This window comes from Giraffa tippelskirchi, chromosome 10 (assembly GCF_054371585.1).
Source record: "Giraffa tippelskirchi isolate mGirTip1 chromosome 10, T2T-mGirTip1v1.2.pri, whole genome shotgun sequence".
Lineage (NCBI taxonomy): Eukaryota > Metazoa > Chordata > Mammalia > Artiodactyla > Giraffidae > Giraffa > Giraffa tippelskirchi.
In genome coordinates this window covers 38,239,687-38,265,609 of record NC_137284.1, presented here as the reverse complement: position 1 = coordinate 38,265,609, position 25,923 = coordinate 38,239,687, and the positions used below count along the sequence as shown (strand labels likewise).

Below are 25,923 nucleotides of genomic sequence, written 5' to 3'. Positions count from 1 at the left end.
TTCAAGTATAAATACATGTCCATGTTATAATATAGATGCATTGAAATGAAGGATATACACCCATAACATTACAGAAAACTTCTGTTTGGTGGGGTTATGGGTGATTGTTTTTGTATCTCTTGCTTTTCTCATTTCTTCCAAAATTTCTTTGACAAATGCATATTACTTTAGTAATCAGCACACAAAACAAAAACAAACAAACAAGAAAAAAACATTGGTTGTTTGGTCAACTTCTATAGGAAAACTTTACTACTAATCACTAATAATTAGTAATTAGAATCCCAAAGGAAATCAACACTGAATATTCATTGGAAGGACTGATGCTGAAGCTGAAGCTCCAACAGTTTGGCCATCTGATGCGAAGAATTGACTCATTAGAAAAGACCCTGATGCTGGGAAAAATTGAAGGTAGGAGGAGAAGGGAATGACAGAGAATGAGATGGTTGGATGGCATCACTGACTCGATGGACATGAGTTTGAGCAAGCTCTGGGAGTTGGTGAAGGACAGGGAAGCCTAGTGTGCTGCAGCCCATGGGGTTGCAAAGAGTTGCACAAACTTAGTGACTAAACAACAACAAAGCCATGTTTAGCAAAAATGCTTTCCAATTGGATCTAAACATGAACCTGTGTCATATTATAATATCCATACACAGAAAACAAGAGAGGTTTTCCCAAATTCATAAGGGAAGTTAGATGTTTTCTCCTCTGTGCTGTTTTGTTTCCACCTCTGTGGTAGAATTTATCCTACTGAATCATAATTTATTACTCTGGTTTTCCCACAGGTTGTGAGTGCTGGTCATCATTACCACCTTCATCACCTGGCGTGCAGGTGTATGCTAGATGCTAGAATGTAGTACCAGGAATAGTGGATGAAGGAATGAATGAAAAAATGAATGCTTATTTAAAATTCCCTACATCAAGATAGGGTGTGAAAATATATTTAGTAAAATGCAACAGAAAAAAATACCCAGTGCATTACCTTTCAAGGTTCATATTCTTCCCACCACTCCCATTCTGCTCCAATTTATTTGGCAAGCTGACATTTGTCCCTTTGGCAGGAGAGACAGCTGGTCTATCTTGAGCTGTCTTGGGTGATAAAATCTCTGTAGAATGAATGAAAGCAAGTTCCTTTCAACTCTAAATCAGTGGTTTGTATGTAACACAGATATTAAAAACTCATAATTTTACTTGGGAAATTTTTCACATAAAATGCACTTTCTCATTTTAAATTATTGTCCCTTGCTCTAGTGTGATTAAAATATCTATTTTGCTGTATACTTATTACATGTAAAGGCTCTGGCTGGGCACTTTAAAAAATACAAGAGGCAAGTCTCTGCCCTTGAAGATCTTTCAATAAATATAGTTGGAGAGGAAAAATAAGATACAAACAGAAAACACGAGAGCTTTCATTTGTGGAGGTCTTTCCACCTGCCAAAAATACTAAGTGTTTTATACACATTATATACGTAGCAACTCAGGACAAGGATGCAGCATATCTGAATGTCAGATAAACAGTGCCATCTTTAACAGTCTGACAGAGGAGATGAAGGGAGCCAGTTCAGAATCCATTGATGAGAGAAGTTTCCATGGAGGAAGTGAGATGTGAAACGGCTACTAAGAGAAACAGAGACACAGACATAGAGAACAAACATACAGACACCAAGGGGGAAAGGGTGAGGGGTGGAAGGAACTGGAAGATTGGGGTTGACATATCCCAATACTACTACACTATGGTACTATACTATGTACTACTGATGCTATGTGTAAAATAGATAAGTAATGAGGACATGCTGAATAGAACAGGGAACTCTACTTAATGCAATTACTGCGGTGACCTGAATGGGAAAGAAGTCCAAGCAAGAGGGGATACATGTACAGATACAGCTCAATCACTGTGCTCTTGAGCAGAAACTAACACTGTAAGGCAACTATACTCCAATGAAATTTAATTTAAAAAGAAAAAAAAAAAGGCTGATAAGAGGAGAGTAGGATTGGGATAGACATAAGAAAAGGAAGGGAATTCCAGGCAGGAGAAGAGTGAACAAAAGCTTGAAGTCAAGGAAGAGCAAGGCATGTTAGAATATGAATAGACAATTTAACTCTAGAAAGAGTCCATAGGAAACTGACAAGTGAAGCCAAAAAATGAAAGTGTGCATCAGGCTAAAAGCTGATGTGTAACCCTGTAGGCCACACATCACAAAACCAACATTCACAAGCCAACATTTACCCATTGATAAATGTTTTTTTTGGCCTAGTTAGCTTTTTTTTTTTGAATGTCAATTAGTAGTGAACACTGGACTCAGTGGGAGAAGGCAAGGGTGGGATGATTTGAGAGAATAGCATTGAAACATATACATTACCACATGTAAAAGAGATGACCAGTGCAAGTTCAATGTATGAAGCAGGGCACCCAAAGTCTGTGTTCTGTGACAACCTAGAGGGGGTGGGGTGGGGAGGGAGGTGGGTGGGGGGTGGTTCAGGATAGGGGGACACATGTATACCTGTAGCTGATTCATGCTGATTTATGGCAAAACCATCACAATATTGTAAAACAATTATCCTCCAATTAAGATAAGTTAAATAAAAACAATTAATAGATTTCACAAGTCAGGATTTCTGCTTCTGTTGAAAAATCAGGCAATTTGCTACCACTTGGCTTACATTTCCACAAATCAGTAATCTGCTAGAGGAATAAGTCTCCAAGTATATAGTCTGGCAACCCCTGGGAATTCCCAGGAGTCTTTCTAAAAATCTTTGAAGTCCTAGGATTTTCCTCACATGCTTCAACCAAAACAATATATTACAACAGATATGAGAATCTGCTATCTTCTATAAATCCAGGTGTCAAAGATGTAAAACTACCACTCTTCATTTTTCATAAAAAATATTGATGCTAACATGTCTCCCTACCATGTGACACCCAGCCCAGTTCATGCATTTATGTTACCTGCCTGTATCTTGCAGGCAGCTGAGTTTTGAGTAGTGGGTAGTCAGCAAAGAGATCACAGTCTAAAAGTCTAAAAGTCTGAGTGTCATAAAGTGATTAGGGTGAGATACAGGATTCCAGGAATAGGAGATGTTTGTTAGAGAGAATACAGTGATTATTCATGAAATGAACTTTATTTTGGCCCTATTGCTAAGCAATATGACATGGCTCACAAGTAGTAAAGAGTCACAGATTATACCCAGAAATCAATGACCTACCTAGGACACCTTCTTCTTTGTCTAACTGGTCTTTTAATTTGTCCTTCCTCTGTCCATTCTGTCCACCTTCTTCTGCAATGGTCTCCATAGGTGGTTTCTTCTCCATCTCCTTGGGCTCAATCCTGGGAATGAGTCAAGACGTGTCCATAGGCAAATGTGTAAATCTCTTAATTCTGAGAAGCAGCCAAGTGAGCTGACGGATTCTGAATGAAATAAGCTTACGTGTCTCAAGGTGGGGAAGTGCTTTTATTTGCTGAGTACGAATCATGGACTCACTCTCTTTGGGTTTAAGCCTGGGAGCCAACCAAGGCCCTCCCCCCACTATACTGAGGACCCCAAAGAAGCTCTTATATAGCTAAACTGCTCTGAAGTCCTGGATTAAAGTTTTTGGGTTTTGTTTCAGCTTGAATTCGTTTGTCCTTTCTAGCTCTGTAAGCAGATGCCACAGTCCTGAAACAGTGGATGGTGGCCGCTGGATAACTTGGAGGCATGGATTCAGGGCCTGGTAGGCAGGGTATGCCCAGAAGTGAGCACTCCTCTCCTCCCTCTTCCTCCTCCTCACTGCTCCATCCTCTCCCCAGGCAAAAGTGAGGGGCTTACAAAGGTGAGGGGGAAGGAGTTTGTTCAGTTGATGTGAGTAACTGCAGCTTTTCTCTGGTCCCAGGAATGGGGTGCTGGGTTACAGGTGGGAAGGAAGGGTGGGGCAGGCATAGTGCTTGCAGTAAATTCAGAGGCCAAGCTTCACATAAAGGAAACGCCTACAGTTGCTTTGAGGATTCAAGTCCTCCTGTCCATTGCCCGGCTCTCTTAACGGACAGGACCCTCCATCTTTCCCTTAACTAACTGCGATTATTTCCCTCCTGGAGTGCTTAAGCCAAACTATGTCCAAGGGGACAGCCAAATTTGCCTCCCAAAATATAATCAAAATAAAATTATTTTGAATCCATGGACTTATTTCTAATGGGTAAGGCAACATGCTGCAGTGGAAACAGCACCGAGACAGTCAGGGGCCACAGTTTTATTTCCGACTTGGCCCCCCTGCTGTGTAATCATTTCATCAGAAGATGAAGGGGTTGGACTAATTAATCTTTAAAGCTTATTCTCCCCCTCATGCTGATTATGCTGAGGTCTGTATCATATAGCTTTTCCAGGAAGGACTGGTTCCAAACCAACAAATGGAAGAGGATGTCACAGACGGCCCCCTCAAAAAATGAGAAAATACTCTGAGACACTGGTTACTATTTCCCAAACTTCCTTTACCCAAAATTCATAGTAGTTACTGGCACAGCAATTAAGATTAAAAATATGATTAAGAGCTCATAATGGGTAAGTAATGACCAAACTGGAAATAAAACCCAAGTCTCCTGACTCCTATTGCAGTGCTTTTAATACTGCGTCCTGAAACTGCAAATGTGACTGTAGCCATGAAATTAAAAGATGCTTGCTCCTTTGAAGAAAAGTTATGACCAACCTAGACAGCATATTAAAACGCACAGACATTACTTTGCCAACAAAGGTCCATCTAGTCAAAGCTATGGTTTTTCCAGTAGCCATGTATGGATGTGAGAGTTGGACTATAAACAAGCTGAGTGCCAAAGAATTGATGCTGTTGAACTATGATGTTGGAGAAGACTCTTGAGAGTCCCTTGGACTGCAAGGAGATCCAACCAGTCCATCCTAAAGGAAATCAGTCCTGAATATTGATTGGAAGGACTGATGCTGAAGCTGAAACTCCAATACTTTGGCCACCTGATGTGAAGAACTGACTTATTTGAAAAGACCCTGATGATGGGAAAGATTGAAGGTGGGAGGAGAAGGGGATGAGAGAGGATGAGATGGTTGGATGGCATCACCAGCTCAATGGACATGAGTTTGAGTAAACTCTGGGACTTGGTTATGGACAGGGAGGACTGGCGTGCTGCAGTCCATGGGGTCACAAAGAGTCGGACACGACTGAGCAACTGAACTAACTGAAGTAACACTTCACTTGTTAAAAAAAAAAAAATTAAAACTACATGCTGAATGCCTAAAACTAACACAACACTGCAAATGAACTATACTTCAATAAAATTTTTAATTAAAAATAGAATTAAAATTACAATTAATTTTGCTCCTTTATAAAATTATAATACATATCTCAAGTGGTTGTAGTAAACATTAAATGCAAGAGTATTAAGAAAGTGCTTAACAATATCTGGCAACTAGTAAGTGCTGCATAGATGATTGCTATTATTATTGTCATTATTATTATCATTGTTTTTATCATTATCATTATTATAATCAGCAGCATCAGAAGCCATCAGAAACGCTCACTATGCTGTTGGGGTGAGGCTGTACCTTGTCTTTCTAGCTCCTTCCGTGGTAAAAATCAAATCTTAGACAGCTGTTAGTCTAGAGTGCATGATGAGGAAGGGACTAGGTCAGAGGAAGGGGTGAAAGGTGGAAGAAAGCCTAGTGGATGAGAAAAATTTTACTGATACTTGCAAGGACTAAGGTTGGTGAGAGGTAGTAAGAAAATTCCCACGTAACCAAGAGTAGTTTTTTTTAAAAAAAGAGTATTCTAAGTGTCCGTTGTTTTTTAACTTAACTACAGAAAGTGAACGCAATAAACTTATTTGCTGGAACACTGAGAGAGAGAGAGAGAGCAAGAGAGAGCTGCACTAGATGGAGTGTGAGCTAGAAAACTCAGGAGCGAAACACTGTCCAACTCCGTCAACAGGTCGGCAAGGATGGCCATGCCCAGAGGCACCTATGGAGGAAAGCACTGACCTTGGAAATACAAGCACGCTGCTGGGTTGCTTCCCCGAGTTCTCTCTGCTGGACAACACTGAGTCCACCGTGTTGGGCCTCTGGAGACAGGGAGAAAGACAGGTTACCTTTGGGCTGTGGTCCAGCACACAGACAGTCAGAGCACAGGCTGCTCGAAGGCCTCAGACCACCAAGATACTCGCCACTGTTATTTCTGTTTAGGGCTCAAAGTCTAGAGCTTAACATCCAATGAGGAATGATCTCATTTATCAAAGAAGTCATCTTGCTTGGTGCCATCCCAATTTCATTGATGCTGCCTTTTCTCAAACCATTTCCTCCTTGGAAATTGCCCTCAGGGTTGACAGCTCCTCATCTTCAAGAGGACAGCCAACTTCTTGAAACTCTCGGGAATATGCACAAGCTGGCTAGTTCCACTCTTGACCTAAACAACTCTAAAACTGGGTAGATGAGAGAAGGACTTTGGAGTCACCTATCTTCATGTTTAAATCCCCACACTGCTAACAGCAAGAAGATCAAACCAGTCAATCCTAAAGGAAATCAACCCTGAATATTCTTTGGAAGGACTGATGCTGAACCTCCAATACTTTGGCCAGTTGATGCAAAGAGCTGACTCATTGGAAAAGCCCTGATGCTGGGAAAGGCTGAGGGCAAAAGGAGAAAGGAGTGACAGAGGAGGAGATGGTTGGATGGCATCACCGACTCAAGGGACATGAGTTTGAGCAAGCTCCAGAAGATAGTGAAGGACAGGGAAGACTGGCATGCTGCAGTCCATGGGTCACAAAGAGTCAGACATGACTGAGGAACTGAACAACAACCACAGCTGTAAAGCTTTAGACCCTAGATATGTGGGATCAAATTCACAGGACTTTTAGGAGGTACTATATATAAGTGGCTAGCACATAAAAGCACTCCACAAATAGTGACTATTACGATTATTATATATAATATATATTTATTATAATCTACAAATTGTATTTATAATATAATTTATAAAATATTTAATAATTGTATATTATGTATAATAATCACATTATTAAATTATACTAGTATAGAATAACATGTAAAATTATTCTTTTTGGATTAATGATCTAGTTTACAAAAAGCTTTGAAGGAGATTCTAAAGATTGAAGTTTTAAAAATATTTTGAGCTAAAACAGCATCACTGAAATTAGCACACAACTTCCTAAGAGAACTCTTCTACAAGACAGCACTCAGGTTTACGTTATGGAACATTTAGGGGGAAAAACAGTCACTCTCATGACTTTACAGCAGTTTCCCAAAATGTGTTTTACAAGCATTAATGAATATTGACTCAACCTAAAGTTCCATGATAAATACTTTCAGGCAGTTAAAGCCGCTTCTTTCCAGCCAGACTTCTCAGGTCCTTTAGCATACCTATGTGCTTTGGCCTATAGAGCTTTTTTTATAGGAAATCCATCAAGAGCAGTTCTTTTGGAAAACTCTCCTTAAAAGGTACATCTTAGAGTACAGCAGGCCAAATGAAGCATTATCCTGTCTTTTAAACATGTATCAAAGCTTGCAGAGTTCTGCAGAATCCCTGAGGGTGAGGCCTTGTTTCTGATTTTGCAAATCCTGCCCATGTTTTAATGAAAATGAGAGGGTGATACTCGTGTGTGTGTGTCTGCACTCTGCACACACGAGGTTGGCATCCCTCTGAGTCATCCTGTATGAAGCCAGAATGTGGAGAAAACACCAAGGGCCTAAGTAAACACGACTCCATCTCCTAAACCTCTATCCCAGAGCACCTCAAAAGGAGAAATTAGAAGGGAGAATTAAACCATATGTATAACATTTCCTTTCGTAGCTTTTTCATTTAAAAAAGAAAGTCAGGCTTTTGTTCTTACAGGTCACAAGATTATATAACATTCATGATAATCCAATTCATCCATACCAAGTTAGTACATTCAGATTCAATTAGTTCTCAACAAGGACCTACTTGTATATATAGCATCTAGAACTCTGCTCAATGCTAAATGGCAGCCTGGATGTGAAGGGAGTTTGGGGGAGAATGGATACATGTATATGTATGGCCAAGTCCCTTCGCTGTTCACCTGAAACTATCACAACACTGTTAATCAGCTATACCCCAATGCAAAATAAAAGGTTTAAAAAAAGAGTTTCAGTTAGACCTGTTGAATGATTGTTTCACTGCCTCCTTAAAGTCTACAATGTCCAGCTTAGCATGAGGTTCACACCATCTATACCAGTTAAAATGGTGAGTGGTCAACTATGAAATTTCTTCTAAACAATGCAAATTAAAAGCTGAATATACACTTCTATGACTTGAATTAGATTTTTCTGTAGATTTTCATTAAAATAAAGTGTGTAATCAGTAAAAAAAAAAGAGTAGTTAGGAAGTCTTGGCTTAAATTTCAGTTCCACTGCTGAACTCCCAGACTTCAGGTTCCCACACAACCCCTCTGAACCCCATTTTTCTCACTGGTAAAATCAGGATAATAGTTGTGGTTTTATTATGTTTTGAGAATAAAATGAAGTAATATATGTAGAAGAAAACTTTTTAAACTATAAGGTACTATCCTATAAAATGTTCATAATTACGAGTTTCTACTACTGTTTATAATTTTTCAGTTGGCATTGACACAAAACTTAATTCCTTAACCCATCTACCTTTTTTGTCAAAGAGTTAATCATCTATAAACAAGCACTTCTTTGACTTGGGGTAACTGCCATTTAAAATATGTCATCCTTGTTGTTGTTTTTGTTTAGTCGCTGAGTCCTGTCTGACTCTTTATGACCCCCTGGACTGTGGCCCACCAGGTCCCTCCGTCCACAGGATTTTCCAGGTAAGAATACTGGAGTGGGTTGCCATTTCCTCCTCCAGGGGATCTTCCTGACCCAGGGATTGAACCCTTGTCTCCTGCATTGGCGGGCAGATTCTTTACCACTGAGCCACCAGGGAAGCCCTTGTCAGTCTTAAAGATCACACATTTACAGATTCAGAAAGGGATTAGGAGAAGGAAAACATTAATTTACATTTGCTAGGGCTTTCGCCAAAGCCCCGCTTCCATCCATTGTACAAAGGAAGTCCTTATAGAATCTCATTTTGACTTTGCTGTCTTTGATCACGAGGACCCCGATTCCTTTGAACGTAAACTCCACGTTTTGTTTGATGGAAATGGATCGTGATAAAAAAAGCACCGTCTCCTTCACACATCCTTCCACTATATCTCTGCTAAATGGACCCTCCAAGGATATCATGACAAAATTAAGTGGAACTATTGGGATATCACCTAGAGGAGAAAAGACAGTTGGGATGAGAGGAAAGAATTGGAGATTATAACAAAGACATATCATACACACTCACAAATAATCACTTGATTCTCACTTAATACTTAAAAACAGAACTGTACCTGTGAAGTCTTTAGTTGTACTCTATTAATAGATAATGCTCAATTAAATTTTCCCTAAAAGTAGAATGTTTTTGCTCAGAACAAGAACAATTAGCTTTCTAAACAGTGCTCCAGACAAGCTTTTCATTTTCTCTTGTTGAAAGAGAAAACCCACACAAAGCAATGAAGACCCAGTGCAGTCAAAAATAAATAAATAAATTTTTCAATGGTCGAAAAATTCATCAAATTTACCATATAGAATACAGGCATAAAATTCTAAGTATAGCTGGTTGGTATTTGTTTTTCCAATATATCATTTTCCAGTAGAAAGTTACTTTGCAAATTAACTTTCAGAGATGTTAACATAAAGGCAAGTTCTAGCCTTTTCACCTGTTGGCATTGGGGGTAGACGAACTCTCTTCATCCAGATATAAGCCTGATGCAGGAAGGCATGATAATGAAAATCAAAAGGAACACAACCAGAGATTAGGAGGGAACCCACCCCCACCCCCACCCCAAGTAACCAGAGCAGGTATCACACAAAGGCACACACTGAAACTGGAATGCAAGTATCCTGGGGAAGGTGTCATGTCTCCCCCGACGTCTCTAGCATCTGGGACAAGGCCTGACATGTCGTTGGCCCTCAGTAAATATTCGTGGAAGAGGAAAAGGAAGGAGGGAAAAGGAGGGAGAAAGGGAGGGAGGGAATAAGGAAGCAAAGGAAAGAAGGAAGATTTTAGGATGTGAGAGGTGTATAAGGTATTAAGTCTTTACAGAATTATTAACCTTCTAACAACGTTTACATTTTAATAATTTAGATGATATACAATAGATATACAATAGAACAGTTGATCTTTTCCCAGTTGATATTAACTGTGATTCTTCCAACCAGTGACCCTAATTAACTTTCTCTTGTTTACAATCACTTTTAATTTTTTAGATCTGAAATATGAATAAAAATCTATATGACTCAGTGATATGGCTTTTATATAAATTTGCCTTGATGTCGTATCTGGCCTTGAGCTACTGAGGTTGAAAATGACCTACAAGAAGATTGTATATTATTCCCTACCTTGGCCCCTCCCTCTGACAAAGGTACCACATGAAAAGAGAGCTTCTCAAAGCAGAAACCAGTAAAGCAACAACTGGCCATGCATTGCCCTTTCATTTTCATCCCCAGGCTAGTCACATTCTGGGAAAGTCTTTAAAATAAAATCTATTTACCAGGAGTATATACTCTGTTTTGTTTGAGTCCATGGATCTGTACTAACTTCTCTGCCATGATAAACACGGGCCTCTGAATTAGGAAAATCTTCTTGTTTCCCACCTCAAGCTTTTGTCTCATGAAAGTGAAAGTTCCAAGTCCCGGAATCTGAACTCCCTGAAAAGACAAAGGGAAAAAAAAAAAGCAACAAAAAGGATTCACTGAAATGTAAAGAAAAATAATCCTTAGCACTGTTATCCCAAAGCACATGAAGAAATTTAAGCTTCTGCCTTAAAATTCAATGCTCTTTATGACCCATTACAGCTTTAATATTTCACGACTCTAAGTTTTCAAAGAAGTATAAAATGTAATATCTCAATCCACAGTGCTTTTCTGATCCGTCATCTCCATATCATTCAAAGGCGGTGAGGACTAAGAAAACATATATGGGGACTTCCCTGGTCGTCCAGTGGCTAAGACCCTGCGCTCCCAGTGCAGGGGGCCGGGGTTTGATCCCTAGTGGAGGAACTGTGTCCCACAGGCCACAACTAAGGCCTGATATAGTCAAATAAATAAAAATTTTTTAAATGTATGGATGCCATCGCTGTTTTTAATCTTTATCTAAGATTACTCTTGTCCTAAAAAGAGATGGAAATACCAGACCACCTGACCTGCCTCCTGACAAATCTGTATTCAGGTCAAGAAGCAACAGTTAGAACCAGACATAAAACAACAGATTGGTTCCAAATCGGGAAAGCAATACGTCAAGGCTGTATACTGTCACCCTGTTTATAACTTATATGCAGTGTACATCATGCAAAATGCCAGGCTGGATGAAGCACAAGCTGGAATTAAGATTGCTGGGAGAAATACCAATAACCTCAGATATGCAGATGATACCACCCTTATGGCAAAAAGCGAAGAAGAACTAAAGAGCCTCTTGATGAAAGTGAAAGAGGAGAGTGAAAAAGTTGGCTTAAAACTCAACATTCAGAAAACTTAAGATCATGGCATCTGGTCCCATCATTTCATGGCAAATAGATGGGGAAATAATGGAAACAGTGACAGACTTTATTTTGGGGGCTTCAAAATCACTGCAGATGGTGACTGCAGCCATGAAATTAAAAGACACTTGCTCCTTGGAAGAAAAGCTATGACCAACCTAGACAGCATATTAAAAAACAGAGACATTACTTTGCCAACAAAGGTCCGTCTAGTCAAGGCTATGGTTTTTCCAGTAGTCATGTATGGATGTGAGAGTTGGACTATAAAGAAAGCTGAGCACCGAAGAATTGATGCTTTTGAACTGTGGTGTTGGAGAAGACTCTTGAGAGTCCCTTGGACTGCAAGGAGATCAAACCAGTCAATCCTAAAGGAGATCAGTCCTGGATATTCATCGGAAGACTGATGCTAAAACTGAAACTCCAATACTTTGGCCACATCACCAACTCGATGGGCATGAGTTTGAGCAAGCTCTGGGAGGTGGTGATGGACAGGGAAGCCTGGCATGCCAGTCCATGGGGTCGCAAAGAGTCAGACACGACTGAGTGACTGAACTGAACTGACTGAAATTGTGTGACATTTAAAATTTTAATCTCTTGCCATCTGGGGGAGAGAATTTCTGCTTCCTCATTCTCTTTCTCTTTTTTAAAAAACGTTTATCTATTTATTTACTTGTCTGCGCGAGATCTTAGTTGTGGCACACAGGATCTTGATCTTTGCCTTGGCTTATGGGATCTTTTAGTTATGGTATGCAGGATCTAGAACCCTAAACAGGGATCGAACCCAAGCCCCTGGCATTGGGAGCATGGAGGATTAACCACTGGACCACCAAGGAAGTCCCTCTCATTCTTTATGGTAGGTTTAATGTTCCTCACTTAAAATCAGACAAACCAAAACATCCAAGATATGTGCTGTAGTGTGGTGATCTTAGTTGATGCGTGGAAGCAAAAGGTTTTGGCTCTCACTCTAGGTCTCTGTCTTCCTGGAAACATCATAGATCAAAGGTTACAAAGTCAAATGCTACAGGAGCCAAGAAAGGATGCAAGGGAGTGAAGGTACTGAGCCAGAGAATGTGATGGCTAAGGAGTGCATGCCCCATCTAAAGGGGAGAGACCCTTGTCAGCTTCAGCCAAGTGTCACATGTACTGAACAAAAACTGATTTTGTTAATCGGCTGATTTTTCAAGAAAAAAAAATACGAAAATTTGTACAAACTCTCCCAATTTTAAGTTCTGATGACTAATTCAAATTATCAGATGAAACAAAATAGATTTCATGGATGAATTCAGATCAAAGGCTGTCATACTGGGACCTCTAAGTAGGATATAAGCATTTCACAATATCCCAGCACCCTCCAAACTCCCAACATCTCTGTTCAGTTCTGTGGCATCCAAACTCAAGACTTGATGGGAAGAAATAGCCCAGCCCTGGACAAAGTTTCTCATTTTTGGCAAGTAGAGTTCAGTCCCTGACTGCCTTCTTACATTTCAATTAAAATCCATTCCCTGCAAGGAGGCAAGACAAGAAGCATCATATCCTTCTATAGCCACGCCAGGAACTACCAGATCACAGATGAACAGAATTCATCTACTTCCTCTATACACACCTGGACTGAGCAGCAATACATTTCCTATCACTGGAACAGCAGAACTTTCACATTCGTTACCTAAGGGTGAAATCCGTGTTAAATCTACCAACCACAAGTCCTAAGTGTGAGCATCATAAAATCACAAGACTGCAGGTTACACTGGATGGCTCTAAAATCTGCTATCTTGCTCCCAGCAAAACTATTGGAGACTAAGGAGGAAACATTCTTTGATGTCCTATATTAAAATTAAAGTATAAATCTTACCTTGTGTAAGGATAGCTGCCGTTCCACAAATTCTGACACATTTCCCCAAATAGTAGAAACTTCTGAAATCCAAGGTAAATAAAATATAATGTATGAATAATTTATGAAAGCAAACCTGTGATAGTATCTTAGTGTTCATAAACAAAAATGTGAATACGAAATACAGAATAAATAATTTATATTATTTATTTTAAGTAATAAATAATAATTTCTAATTAATTAAAATTAACAGAAAATAAAGTCAGTCCCCAGAGTTAATTTTCCTAATAAGCAAGTTCAGTTCAGTTCAGTTCAGTCGCTCAGTCGTGTGCGACTCTTTGCGACTCCACGAACCGCAGCACGCCCAGCCTCCCTGTCCGTCACCAACTCCTGGAGTCCACCCAAACCCATGTCCATCGAGTCTATGATGCCATCCAGCCATCTCATTCTCTGTCATCCCCTTCTCCTCCTGCCCTCAATCTTTCCCAGCATCAGGGTCTTTTCCAATGAGTCAGCTCTTCGCATCAGGTGGCCAAAATATTGGAGTTTCAGCTTCAACATCAGTCCTTCCAATGAACACCCAGGACTGATCTCCTTTTGGATGGACTGGTTGGATCTCCTTGCAATCCAAGGGACTTGCAAGAGTCTCCTCCAACACCACAGCTCAAAAGCATCAATTCTTCGGTGCTCAGCTTTCTTTATAGTCCAACTCTCACATCCATACATGACCACTGGAAAAACCATAGCCTTGACTAGACGGACCTTTGTTGGCAAAGTAATGTCTCTGCTTTTTAATATGCTGTCTAGGTTGGTCATAAGTAAAGTTAACTCCCTTTAAATTCCAAAAACGTGAAAGAGGAGGCGAAAGAGAAAGAGAAGGTGGAGGGGAGGGGGAGAAAATCTTTCTAGAATAAAAGGAAATGTCACATCTTGCCCTTTATTGTATAAATATAGTTGTTGTTAGTTGTGTCAGACTCTTGGCGATCCCATAGCCTGCTAGGTCTCTCTGTCTCTGGAATTCTCCAGACAAGAATACTGGAGTGGGTAGCCATTCCCTTCTCCAGGGTATCTTCCTTACCCAGGGATCAAACCCAGTCTCCTGCATTGCAGGCAGATTCTTAACCATCTGAGTTAACCTAGTGTTATCTAGCCTTTTCTTTTTTTATGTATATGTATTTATGTGGCTGTGCTGAGTCTCAGTTGCAGCACAAGGGATCTTGAATCTTCATTGATAAGTATGGGACCTTTAATTGTGGCACACAGGATCTTTTTTTAGTTGTGTCTTGTGAACTCTTAGTTGCAGCAGGTGGGATCTAGTTCCCTGACCAGGGATTGAACCAGGGCCCCCTGCATTGTGAGCATAGAGTCTTAGCCATGTTCACTGGACCACCAGGGAAGTCCCTAATCTACGCTTTTCTTAATGACCCATTCAACAAGCTTCTAAGAGTCTACACCGTGCCACTTGATTAACATGAGCCTTCATTCTCACACCATTCCATAATACAGGAAGGAGGCCAGGGGCCACTAAGGCATGAAAGACTATTGTCTGTACATTAACTGTTTTTGCACTTCTATTTCTGCTTCATCCTTGACTCTGCTTTTCACTCTCAGCAGTCACCACTGGACTCTGGCCGTCACTCCTCTCTGCTACAAGTGCTCTGCAGGCTCCCCACCCAGTGTTAATTCACTGTGTCTGATCAGCTGTGCTCTTGATTTCAACAAATATACTAACATTATGTCTAAAATAATAATTTTTAAAAACAGACTTTTGGGTAAGGGCCCAAAGGGCTTTACTTTGAATTGGGACATAGACTTCACACTCTCTACTTTGAATGATCAGAGGGAGGCTTTCTATGCTTATTTTCTTGTTCTGAGCTATGTTCCAGAAAAGCCATGGTAGAATAATATGTAGTTGCCAATTACTAAAGTGTTAATGTATGATATGAAGGAATATTCTGGGTATAACTAATACTCATAAATATAGAAAACCATGTCTGTGTTGACATTTCCATTCCAAACTTAGTCATGAGTATATTACAGATATTTTCCACTAGTGAACTCTGTCTGCAAATCAAAAGAGTGCTGTGTTTTAATTCTCAAAAGAACAGATCAAGAACAGTGGCAAATACCAGCTTGCCACTTCACGGCATAGATGCAGTTGGGCACAAAAACCCATTCTTTCCCCATTTTAGAAACTGCTTGATTTACTCTTGTAACTGTTTTTCCTAATGGTTTAAACCACTACCTAAAGCGGAAAATTGCACTCATTTAATCCTGTGTATCAGGGTTATAAATATTTTTATTAATATGCCAGAGAATGAACAGGATAGGCAATGAGAAGTAGCAGTGACTCATGGGTTTACCTAATGGCTCAGTGGTAAAGAATCCATCTGCAATGCAGGAGATACAGGAGACACTAGTTTGATCTTGAAAGGGTAACAGGCAGGAAGGCTAGGGGGTCTCCAAACAGAGGAAATAGACTGTAAGTGTCAGACATTTTTTATCTCTTTCTTAAGAGGCCCGAGCAGACAAACTACAAGTGTCAGATTTTTTTCCCTTCTCTATACAAATTTAAAAGGAGGTTTCTCTTAAAATTTTGTGTTGCCATGATGACACCTAGTTCCACCTGAACTTAACTTTTCTCAAACCTTGAGCTAACCAATGTGTTTTTCTTATGGAAATATTTTTCTTAAGCTATGTTAATGAACTATGTATTTACCTTAGACTCTGTCTTTCTCCAAGTCGGTTCAACTTAAGACACAGAACTGATAAGGGCTCAACAAACCAGTATGTTTTACTCTTACATTGTTTCCCTAATCTATGTTAATGAAACTGTATATTTACTTAGAAACCTGCCTTTCTTCAATATTCATGTCAATCATTTTATGGCCTGGATGACTCACCTGGTACCAATGTTATCTCAAAATGCATGTTGTGAGTGAGGGACCTGGTGCCAGTCTCTGAGTTTTGAGACATTTCCTTTCTCTAATTAGCAATCTGCTGGTAGCTATATAACATCCAGCTAAAGACTAGCAGGGGCACTCTTTCTGCCCCTTCTGATGTCTATGTCAGAAACTTTTCTCTATCTCTTTTATACTTTAATAAAACTTTATTACACAAAAGCTCTGAGCAATCAAGCCTTGTCTCTGGTCCCAGATTGAATTCTTTTCCTCCAGAGGTCAAGAATCCCAGCATCTTTCACGACTCAGCAACAACCTTTCAATCCCTGGGTTGGGAAGATCCCCTAGAGGAGGAAATGGTAACCCACTCCAGTATTCTTGCTGAAAAATCCTATAGACAGAGGAGCCCGGTGGACTACAGTCCAAAGTCGGACACGACTAAGCATGCGTGCACAGATGGAAGTGACTCTTATGAGCCTTGAGGAACAAGTTGGGTGATGGAAACTCACTCACCAAGAAAACTAGGGCTGCGTGCTACAGTGAGCTGGATGCCAACTCTGCCCTTCACTCTAAATAATGGATATACAGTTTATTAAATATACTCAAGTATTCCTTCTACTCTGTCCCATTCTACTGTATTTCCCACTCCTCCTCACCCCTACAGACAAAAGAATTCTGTCTGCTCTTGGCTGCTAAGAATTAACAGTCTCAACTGTTTCCTAAATTCAAATTTTCATCATGACTAAAAATATTTAATTCACTAATGATACAGAATCTCAGTAGTCAGACTTACATGAAGACTTTTCAAAGTCAAAACTGTTAAGCCTTTCACCTAGACTCATGAAATGTAGCTCACATTTCAGGAAAACAATCTATACCAAAATGAAATGATTTAATTAGGTCCAGGAGAAATTGTATAGCTGGCAACCAGACCCTACTGAAAAGACCTGACTGAGCTTAATTAGAAATTTGAAGATCCTCTTTCCTCATTTGAAAGATACATTCAAGTCCAACTGTGTCATTTTACCCTATAAAATCAAATGGGGTGGGGGTGGAGAGCCTCCCTAGTGGCACAGTGGATAAGAATCTGTTTGCCAATGCAGGAGACACAGTTTCCATCACTGATCTGGGAAGATCCCACATGCCGTGGGGCAGCTAAGCCCATGGACTACAACTGCTGAGCCAGTGCTCTAGAGCCAGGGAGCTGCAACTACTTAGCCCATATACTGCAACTACTGGAGTCTATGGGCTTCCCTTGTGGCTCAGCTGGTAAAGAATCTGCCTGCAATGCGGGAGACCTGGGTTCCATCCCTGGGTTAGGAAGATCCCCTAGAGAAGGGAAAGGCTACCTACTCCAGTATTCTGGCCTAGAGAATTCCATGGACTGTATAGTCCGTGGGGTCGCAAAGAGTCGGACATGACTGAGCAACTTTCACTTCACTTCACTTCACTTCACTGGAGTCTGCACACCCTACAGCCTGTGCTCAGAAACAAGAGAAGCCACCACAGTGAGAAGCCCTTGTGCTGCCCATAGAAAGCAGCCCTGGCTGGCTGCAACTAGAGAAAAGCCCACGAGCGATGAAGACCTGGCACGGTCAGAAATAAATAAATAAAATAATAATTTCTTAAAAATCTAATAGGCAAAGTCTTATAAAAGCAGAGCTTATTATTCTAAGCTGAAATTTGATAGTTTTCACTGAAGGAAAAGGAAAACATGCACATCATTTCCTTCAGGAAGCTTGAAGCCTCTGTAATTCAAATGGAATAGACCTGGAAATCTTGCAGACTGTGATTTCTAACTTTGATTTTTTCCATACTCCAAAGTGTCAGGAAAAGAATCACTAAATCTCAAAAGAAAACTACTTCTAATACAGTCTAAAAAGCAAATTAAAGAATATGCTACTTTTATATTTTTAGGAATGCTGAGATTATTATTTATTTTGACCAAACACTGAAATACCAAGAACCACAAGAAATCATCCCTGGATGTACCTTCCATATTCAATTCAACCTTCATTTAACTTCAGATTCTAAACAGTTTGTGCATTCAAAACCATATTTTTAAACACAATGCCAAATGTATTCCAGGTAGGAACACTTTTTCTTATATATATGATCATTATAAAAAAAAAAGACAAGTGCTCATTATGTATATTACAGAATAATATATACTTGAAATAGATACTAATATCAAAAGGAAAAGGTAAGTCCCCTAACTTTATAAAACATCTTATAAAACTAAAATACTGATATACAAACAGAGCAAATTATTATAGAGTGATTTAGACAGGGAAACATTCCCAAGCACAGTGCAGTAGAAAGGCCACACTGTGCTGTGTGTCTGAAGACCTACAGCCTTCCCACCTCCACGGATTGCTCACTGTGCAGTCTTCAATAGTTTCCAGCGATCCACATCTGTAAAATGATGATGGTTCCCTCTAAGTACTATTGCTGTTGTTTAGTTGCTCAGTCACGTCCAACTCTTTTGTGACCCCATGGACTGTACCCCGCCAGGCTCCTCTGTCCTTGGAATTTCCCAGGCGAAAATACTGGCATGGGTTGTCACAACTACTGAGCCCTTGGGCTGCAACTACTGAAGTCAGTTCGCCTAGAGCCTGTGCTCTGCAACAGAAGACAGAGCAATGAGAAGCCCGAGAACCGCGACAAAGAGTAACCCCTGCTCGCCACAACTAGAGAAAGCACGGGCAAAGCAATGAAGACCCAGTGCAGCCAAAAATAAATAATTAATTAATTAAAAAAAATCTCAGTGTCACTTTGGAGTTACTCTTCCAAGAAACTGTGTTTCTAACCAAGCCTGGTAAATTTTCTATAGAAGATGTCAAGTCTTCTTCCAAACACCCACTTCTTTTTTTTAATCTCAGTTTTTTGTTTTTTTAACTTTTTTGGCTGCCACAAGCAGCATGCAGTATTCTCACTTCCCCAGCCAGAGACGGAACCCATTCACCCACTCTCCTTGCTGTAGAAACCCAGAGTCTTAACCACTGGACCGCCAGGGCAGTCCCTTGATCTCACTTTCTTAACACAACCCCGAGATACCATGGGCAACAAAAGTAGCCTTGCCTTTGCCTGAATTCTGAGAGGGAGCCATTTGGGGTGGTTGTTTATAGCCAGCATTTATTGAGACTTACTCCACGCTAGTCCCTGTGTGTACATTATCTCATTTAATAAAAACCTCCTCAGCTGGCCCCTTTCTCTCATTAAAAAAGTCAATAAGGGCTCAGGGCCGGGGCAATGGGATGACCCAGAGGGATGGGATGGGGAGGGAGGTGGGTGGGGGGTCCAGGAAGGGGAACACATGTAAACCCATGGCTGATTCATGTCAATGTATGGCAAAAACTATTACAATATTGTAAAGTAATTAGCCCCCAACTAAAATAAATAAATTTATAAAAAAATAAAAAATTAAAAAAAAATTAAAAAGTCAATAAACAAAAGTGTCTTAAGACTCAGTGCTCCCAAATGCGGGTGGTCTGGGTCCCATCCCTGGTAAAGGAAGTCTCTCCCACATCGAGCAAGTGAGTTAGCAAGGGGCAACTAAGACCCAGCTCAGCTAAAGAAACGGAAAGAGTCTTTGGACATCCACCGTGAGTCGTGAGTCGGCTGTGATTACCAGCTGCTTTACAAGACAACACGGGCCCTTCAAGGCCCTCCAGAGACAGGGGCTGGGGAGAAGCCCTTAGCTTTGCCCCAAACAGGTAAAGGTTTGTCCCCAGCCCCCGGCCCCTGTCGCCTACCCTCCTGGCTCAGCGAGGGCAGCGTGAGTAGCAGGTGCCTGCCGACGTCCTGCAGCGAAGGGACGATGGTGTCCAGCATCTCTGGTCCCCCGTCGGCTGGATGCTGCGTCTTTTCTTCTTTAGATGGAGTTTACACAAACGAGGTTGTCCCACTCTTCAGCCCCACCTCCTGGGAAATTTGGATGTACCTTAAAAATTACCAAATCTTGATTTTTTTTTTTCTTTCTTAAACGTTTTTTTCTTGCCGTCCCCCACCCCCCGCCCCCGACTCTGGCTCTCCCTGAAAGGTTCCCACCACAGGAGCTCAGAGAGCTGTTCGGGCACTTGAATTAAAAAGCGCAAATCCAAGCCCTGGGGACCGCTAGGAGGCTCATTGAGAGATCAGCCGGAGCGCGGAGCGGGGGTAAAGGGACCGCGGGAGGGCGGGCCCGCCGAGAGGAAGGGAGGAGCGTGTTGCTAGGACGCGACAAAGGCTCTCTCCGTTGCTAGGGAATCAGAATAGGGTCGCGGCCCAGTCCCCTAAGGTGTGTCTGGTTCCAGATGGCCCGGTTGAATCAGAGCTCCAGGCAGAGAGAAATTGGGAAGTAACAATGTTTTTTAACTTTTTTTTTTTTCCTTTCCTTCTTACCCTGAGCAGCTAAGAGACGTGTTGCTTTGGTAATCACCCTGGACAAATCTGGAAATAAGCGTTTGTCCTGAGTGATGGACTTTTTGAGTCTCTGGGTCTGTTTGAGGGTTTGAGTGCGAGCTGGAATATATTTGTCTCGTGTTTGGTTTTTCCTAGACTGCCCTCCTAGAAAATGGGGGGCAGGAGGACTGGGGAGGGAGTCGACTTTTTTTTCATTACAGTCAACTTCTCCTCCTTCCTTCCACACTTAATGAATCTCCTCCTGCAGAACTGTTTTCATACTCTCTCCTCTGATGACAATGAATTAGCACAAAGCAAGCACACCCGTGTAAACCCCATTCAGGTCAAGAAATAGAACTCCACCATTACCATAGAAATGCACCTCAATCCCCCTTCCGGCATTATTCCAACAAATACCATCAATTAATTTTACCTGTATTTGAACTTTTAGAAGCATACAGTATGTATGGTGGTTCTGTCACTAAACATTGTGAGATTCCTCTGTGATGTCTGCAGTAGCAATTTGTTCATTTTCACTGTTGCATATTATCCCTTTGTGTGACTATTGCACACTTTATTTATCCATTCCACTGTTGAGGGAGACATGAATTGTTTCCCTTTGGAGCTATTCAGGATAATGTTGCTGCAAACATTCTTGAACAAGCTTTTTCTTTTTGGCTGTGCTGGGTCTTGGTTGCTAAGTGCTGCTTTCTCTAGTTGCCGGGATCAGGGGCTACTCTCTAGTTGCCCTTCACCAGCTTCTCATTGGGTGACTTCTCCCTGTTAACTCTCATATTTGAGATATGAAGAGAATGTAATAGCAGTACAAGGCGGGGAGGTTACTTCTGAGATGACTGGTCTGAATGCTTAGCAAAGAGGTTTGGGATTTACTTGGAAGGTATAGATGGCTCCTGAAGGCCTTGGGATAAAATGACGTGATCACTCACACAGACTATTACATTCTTCAGTATTAAAATGGAGTTGGTATTTCAATATGTGGCATAAAGAATCTATATGTCAGATGGAAACTATTCAGTTGATCCTCAAACAGCACAAATCTGAACTCCCCGGGTCCCCTCGCATGCAGATTTTTTTCCCTAAATATATATGCTATAGTAACACAGATCCTGGAATAGTTGAATCCATGGATATGGAACAGCAGATATCAGGGTGGGGGTAGAGGGGCATGAGGGATACTTGACTGTAAAGTTGGGGGGGTTCCACTAGGGGGAGGGTTGGCACTCCAAACCTCACCCCCTCCCACTGTTCAAGGGTCAACTGTAATCAGAGAAATTTCTGAGAGAGATGAGGGAAAGCCACCCAATAACTAAAAGCATACGAGCATGTCTTGGGAAGATTGACCCCAGAATGATTGATGTCATTCGGGGTGACAGCTGTTTATAAACATTTGACAGATGAAATGGCAAAGATGTAACACAACTGAAGAAAGGTAAATTAGATAATATTACAAATGAGAATACTCTGAGACTAAGCTATGGAATGATCTCCCAAGGAAGAAATGTAGGAAAACTCAAGTCAGGCTATTTAAAAAAAGAACATGTCAAGTAATAGATAGCACACTATCACCATTCTACCTGGTGCACCTGCAGGATAAAAGTCATATGATAGAACTTTCCCATGTTTAATAGATGTGACCTCAATGAATAATAAATATGATAATGATACCTATGTATATAACATTATTTATTAATGGATGCTAAGTTAATGTTTATGCCATACTCATCTGACCTGAAGCCAATGGCAACCCACTCCAGTACTCTTGCCTGGAAATCCCATGGACAGAGGAGCCTGGTAGGCTGCAGTCCATGGAGTCGCAAAGAGTCGGACACGACTGAGCAACTTCATTTTCACTTTCCACTTTCCACTTTCATGCATTGGATAAGGAAATGGCAACCCACTCCAGTGTTCTTGCCTGGAGAATCCCAGGGACGGCAGAGCCTGGTAGACTGCCATCTATGGGGTCGCACGGAGTCAGACACAACTGAAGAGACTTGGCGGCGGCAGCAGCATCTGACCTGTCATTCTTATAAACATTTTGCATGTTTATTTCCCCATTTCAAATAAGAAAAAATAAAAATTTTGGCAATTGAAGACCTGAGTTCACACCTGATGTTAGCATAAATAATTTGTATGACTGAAAAAATGTTAATACTTCAGAGCTTCAGTTTTTGATTCGTAAGACAGGAATAATGAAAATAGAGGAAATTGCAGTACACTTAAGGAAACCATAGGAGGGACTTCCCTGGTCATCCAGTGGTTAAGAATTCACCATCCCATGCAGGGGACACAGGTTGCATCCTTGGTCAAGGAACTAAGATCCCATATGCTTCAGGGCTATTAAGGCTGCGTGCTGAAACTAGAGAGAAATCCGCACAATGCAATGAAGATCCAGCATGAAGTCAACTAAGATCCAATGGAGCCAAAAATTAAAAGAATAAATAAACAATGGGAAAAATTAAATGAGAAAAAAATTTTGGCTTCCAAACATACTAAACTTGGAGTTAGTACTGCAGGTTAGTCAGATATAGAAAGACAAATATCATACGCTATCACTTATATGTGGAATCTTAAAAAAAATAAAAGAATACAAATGAACTTATTTATAAAACAGAAGTAGAGTCATGGATATAGAAAATAAACTATGGTTACCAGGAGATAAGGGGATGGAGGGATAAACTGGGAGATTGGGAGATTGGGATTGACATATACACACTACTATATATAGAATGGATAACTAATAAGAACCTGGTGGGTAGTACAGGGAACTCTACTCAATACTCTGTAATGGCCTGCATGGAAAAGAATTTAAAGACAAAAATAAGAGTGTATGTATAACTGATTCACTCTGCTGTACACCTGAAACCAACACAACATTGTAAATCAACTATGCTCCAATAAAAGGTCTTTTAAAAAAATGAGAGAGCGGAAATTCCTTTGTGGCACTAGTGGTAGTAAAGAACTCACCTGCCAACGAAAGAGACTTAAGAGACGCAGGTTCGATCTCTGAGTCAGGAAGATCCCCTGGAGGAGGGCATGGCAACCCACTCCAGTATTCCTGCCTGGAGAATCCCATGGACAGAGGAGCCTTGTAGGCTACGTCCATGGGGTCGCAAAGAGTCGGACATGACTGAAGCAGCTTAGCACACACAGCACAGAACCAGTGGTTAGGCGTTTTCATTGCTTAGAGTCTGAGTTCAATCCCTGGTTGGAGAACTATTCCCACAAGCCATACAGGGTGACAAAAAATAAAAAACGACAGAGAAATCAAGATATTCCCAGATAAACAAAAACTGAGGATGTTTATTACCCTTAGACCTGCCCTGCAAGAAATACTAAAGTGAATCTTGCAAATTGAAATGAAAGGACATTTGAAGTAACTCAAAGCCATGTGAAGAAATAAAGATTTCAGTAAAGGTAAGTACATGGGCAATTATATAACCTAGTACTAATGCTGGGCTTCCCAGGTGGTGCTAGTGGTACAGAACCTGCCTGTCAATGCAGGAGACGTAAGAGACCTGGGTCGGGCAGATCCCCTGGAGGAGAGCATGTCAACCCACTCCAGTATTCTTGCCTGGAGAATCCCATTGACAGAGGAGCCTGGAGGGCTACAGTCTATGAGGTCTCAAAGAGTCGGACACGACTGAACAACTTAGCATGCAGGCACTCATGCATTACTATTGTAACAATGGTCTGTGATTTCAGTTTTAGTTTTCTACATGATTTAAGAGGCTCATACTTTTTTTAGAAAGGAAATTGACTATCTACAGCAAAGACAATAACAATATATTTTAGGGTTTATAAAATATATGAAAGTAAAATGTATGTCAGCAATAGCACAGAGGCTGGAAGATAGGAAATGGAAGTATGGAAGTATATACTTGTTGGGTTCTTATATGTAAAGTGTTCTCACTTGAAGATAGACTGGGACAGGTTAAACAAGTGTACCACAAATACAACAGAATTGTAACAAGTAAGCCCCCTCAAAATGGAATGTAAAAATCAGTTAATCCAAAAGAAGGCAGAAAAAGAGAACAAAGAGAACAAAAGCCAGACAAGACAAGTAGAAAACAAATAGCAAGATGGGAGATTCAAAGCCAGGGCTTCCCAGGCGACACTAGTGGTAAAGAACCCGCCTGCCAGTGCAGGCAGGTGTAAGAGACACAGGTTCAGTCCCTGAGTCAGGAAGATCCCCTGGAGGAGAATATGGCAACCCACTCCAGTATTCTTGCCTGGAGAATCCCATGAACAGAGGAGTTTGAAGGGCTACAGTCCATAGGGTCACCCAGAGTCAAACACTACTGAAGTGACTTAGCACGCATGCACACAGGTTCAAATCCAACCATATCAATTATCATATTAAACATAATCTGAGTGCTCCAAACACACCTAATTAAAAGGCAGATATCATTAGATTAGTTAAAAAGCAAGACCCTACTATAGGTTGCCTATCAGAAACACATTCAGAATATAAACAAATAGGCAAAAACTAAATGGGTGGCAAAAAGTATACCACACTAACACTAATCAGTAAAAACTAGAGTGGTTATATTACCATCAGACAAGTTAGATTTCAGAGCAAAGGATGTTACCAGAGATAGAGTACCATTTCATAATGATAAAGGGGTCAATTTATGAACAAGAGATAAAAATCCTAATTCTTACGTCCTAATTATCCTATTACATTTATGCTCTTAATAACAGAGCTTCAAAATATATGAAGCAAAACCCAATAATTTGAAGATTACCAGTTTTTTTAGTTTCTTAGTACAAAGATGTGATTTTTGTGTTTGTTAGTCTCTCAGTCATGTCCAACTCTTCATGACCCCATGGACTGTAGCCTGCCAGGCTCCTCTGTCCATGGAATTCTCCAGGCAAGAACACTGTAATGAGGAGTGCTTTCTTTCTCCAAGGGATCTTCCTGACCCAGGGATTGAACTTGTGTCTCCTACATTGTAGGCAGATTCTTTACAGTCTGAGCCACCAGGGAAGTCCAATACAAGGACATACCTGTAATTTATTATTTTATATAAACTTTCAACTCAACTCAAGCTATAATAATAACATTTCTCTTGAACAAGGACATTACCTATAGAGAATGAATAAACTTTGATGTGCTGATACAAATTACTTCCAAATTTTCCCACAAAAAACAGCAGACCCATATGGCTTTAATGGTGAATTTTTCAAAATATTTAAGGCAAAAAAAATGCTGAATTTACAAATACTCAAAGAATAGAAA

The 25,923-nt window shown here is 40.7% G+C and overlaps 1 protein-coding gene across 5 annotated transcripts in view; it reads right to left on the bottom strand.

Annotated features, from left to right (window-relative positions):
• Window positions 1–20,429, bottom strand: part of CCDC81 (coiled-coil domain containing 81) — a 38,635-nt gene extending 18,206 nt beyond the window's left edge. Inside the window, exons 1-9 of one of the 5 annotated variants that reach the window (XM_081536353.1) lie at window positions 20,331–20,429; window positions 20,036–20,223; window positions 16,794–16,849; window positions 13,402–13,463; window positions 10,569–10,725; window positions 8,989–9,245; window positions 5,974–6,053; window positions 3,205–3,326; window positions 980–1,103 (exon numbers count right to left, since the gene is read on the bottom strand). In XM_081536353.1, coding sequence (XP_081392479.1) covers window positions 980–1,103; window positions 3,205–3,326; window positions 5,974–6,053; window positions 8,989–9,245; window positions 10,569–10,689 — 704 coding nt within the window. In that variant the 5' untranslated portion in view covers window positions 10,690–10,725; window positions 13,402–13,463; window positions 16,794–16,849; window positions 20,036–20,223; window positions 20,331–20,429. Of the gene's footprint in view, window positions 1–979; window positions 1,104–3,204; window positions 3,327–5,973; window positions 6,054–8,988; window positions 9,246–10,568; window positions 10,726–13,155; window positions 13,216–13,401; window positions 13,464–16,793; window positions 16,850–20,035 lie in introns of all 5 variants that reach the window. The other 4 variants (XM_081536352.1, XM_081536350.1, XM_081536351.1 and 1 more) reach the window with 4 other exon arrangements.
• Window positions 20,430–25,923: the final 5,494 nt, after the last annotated feature.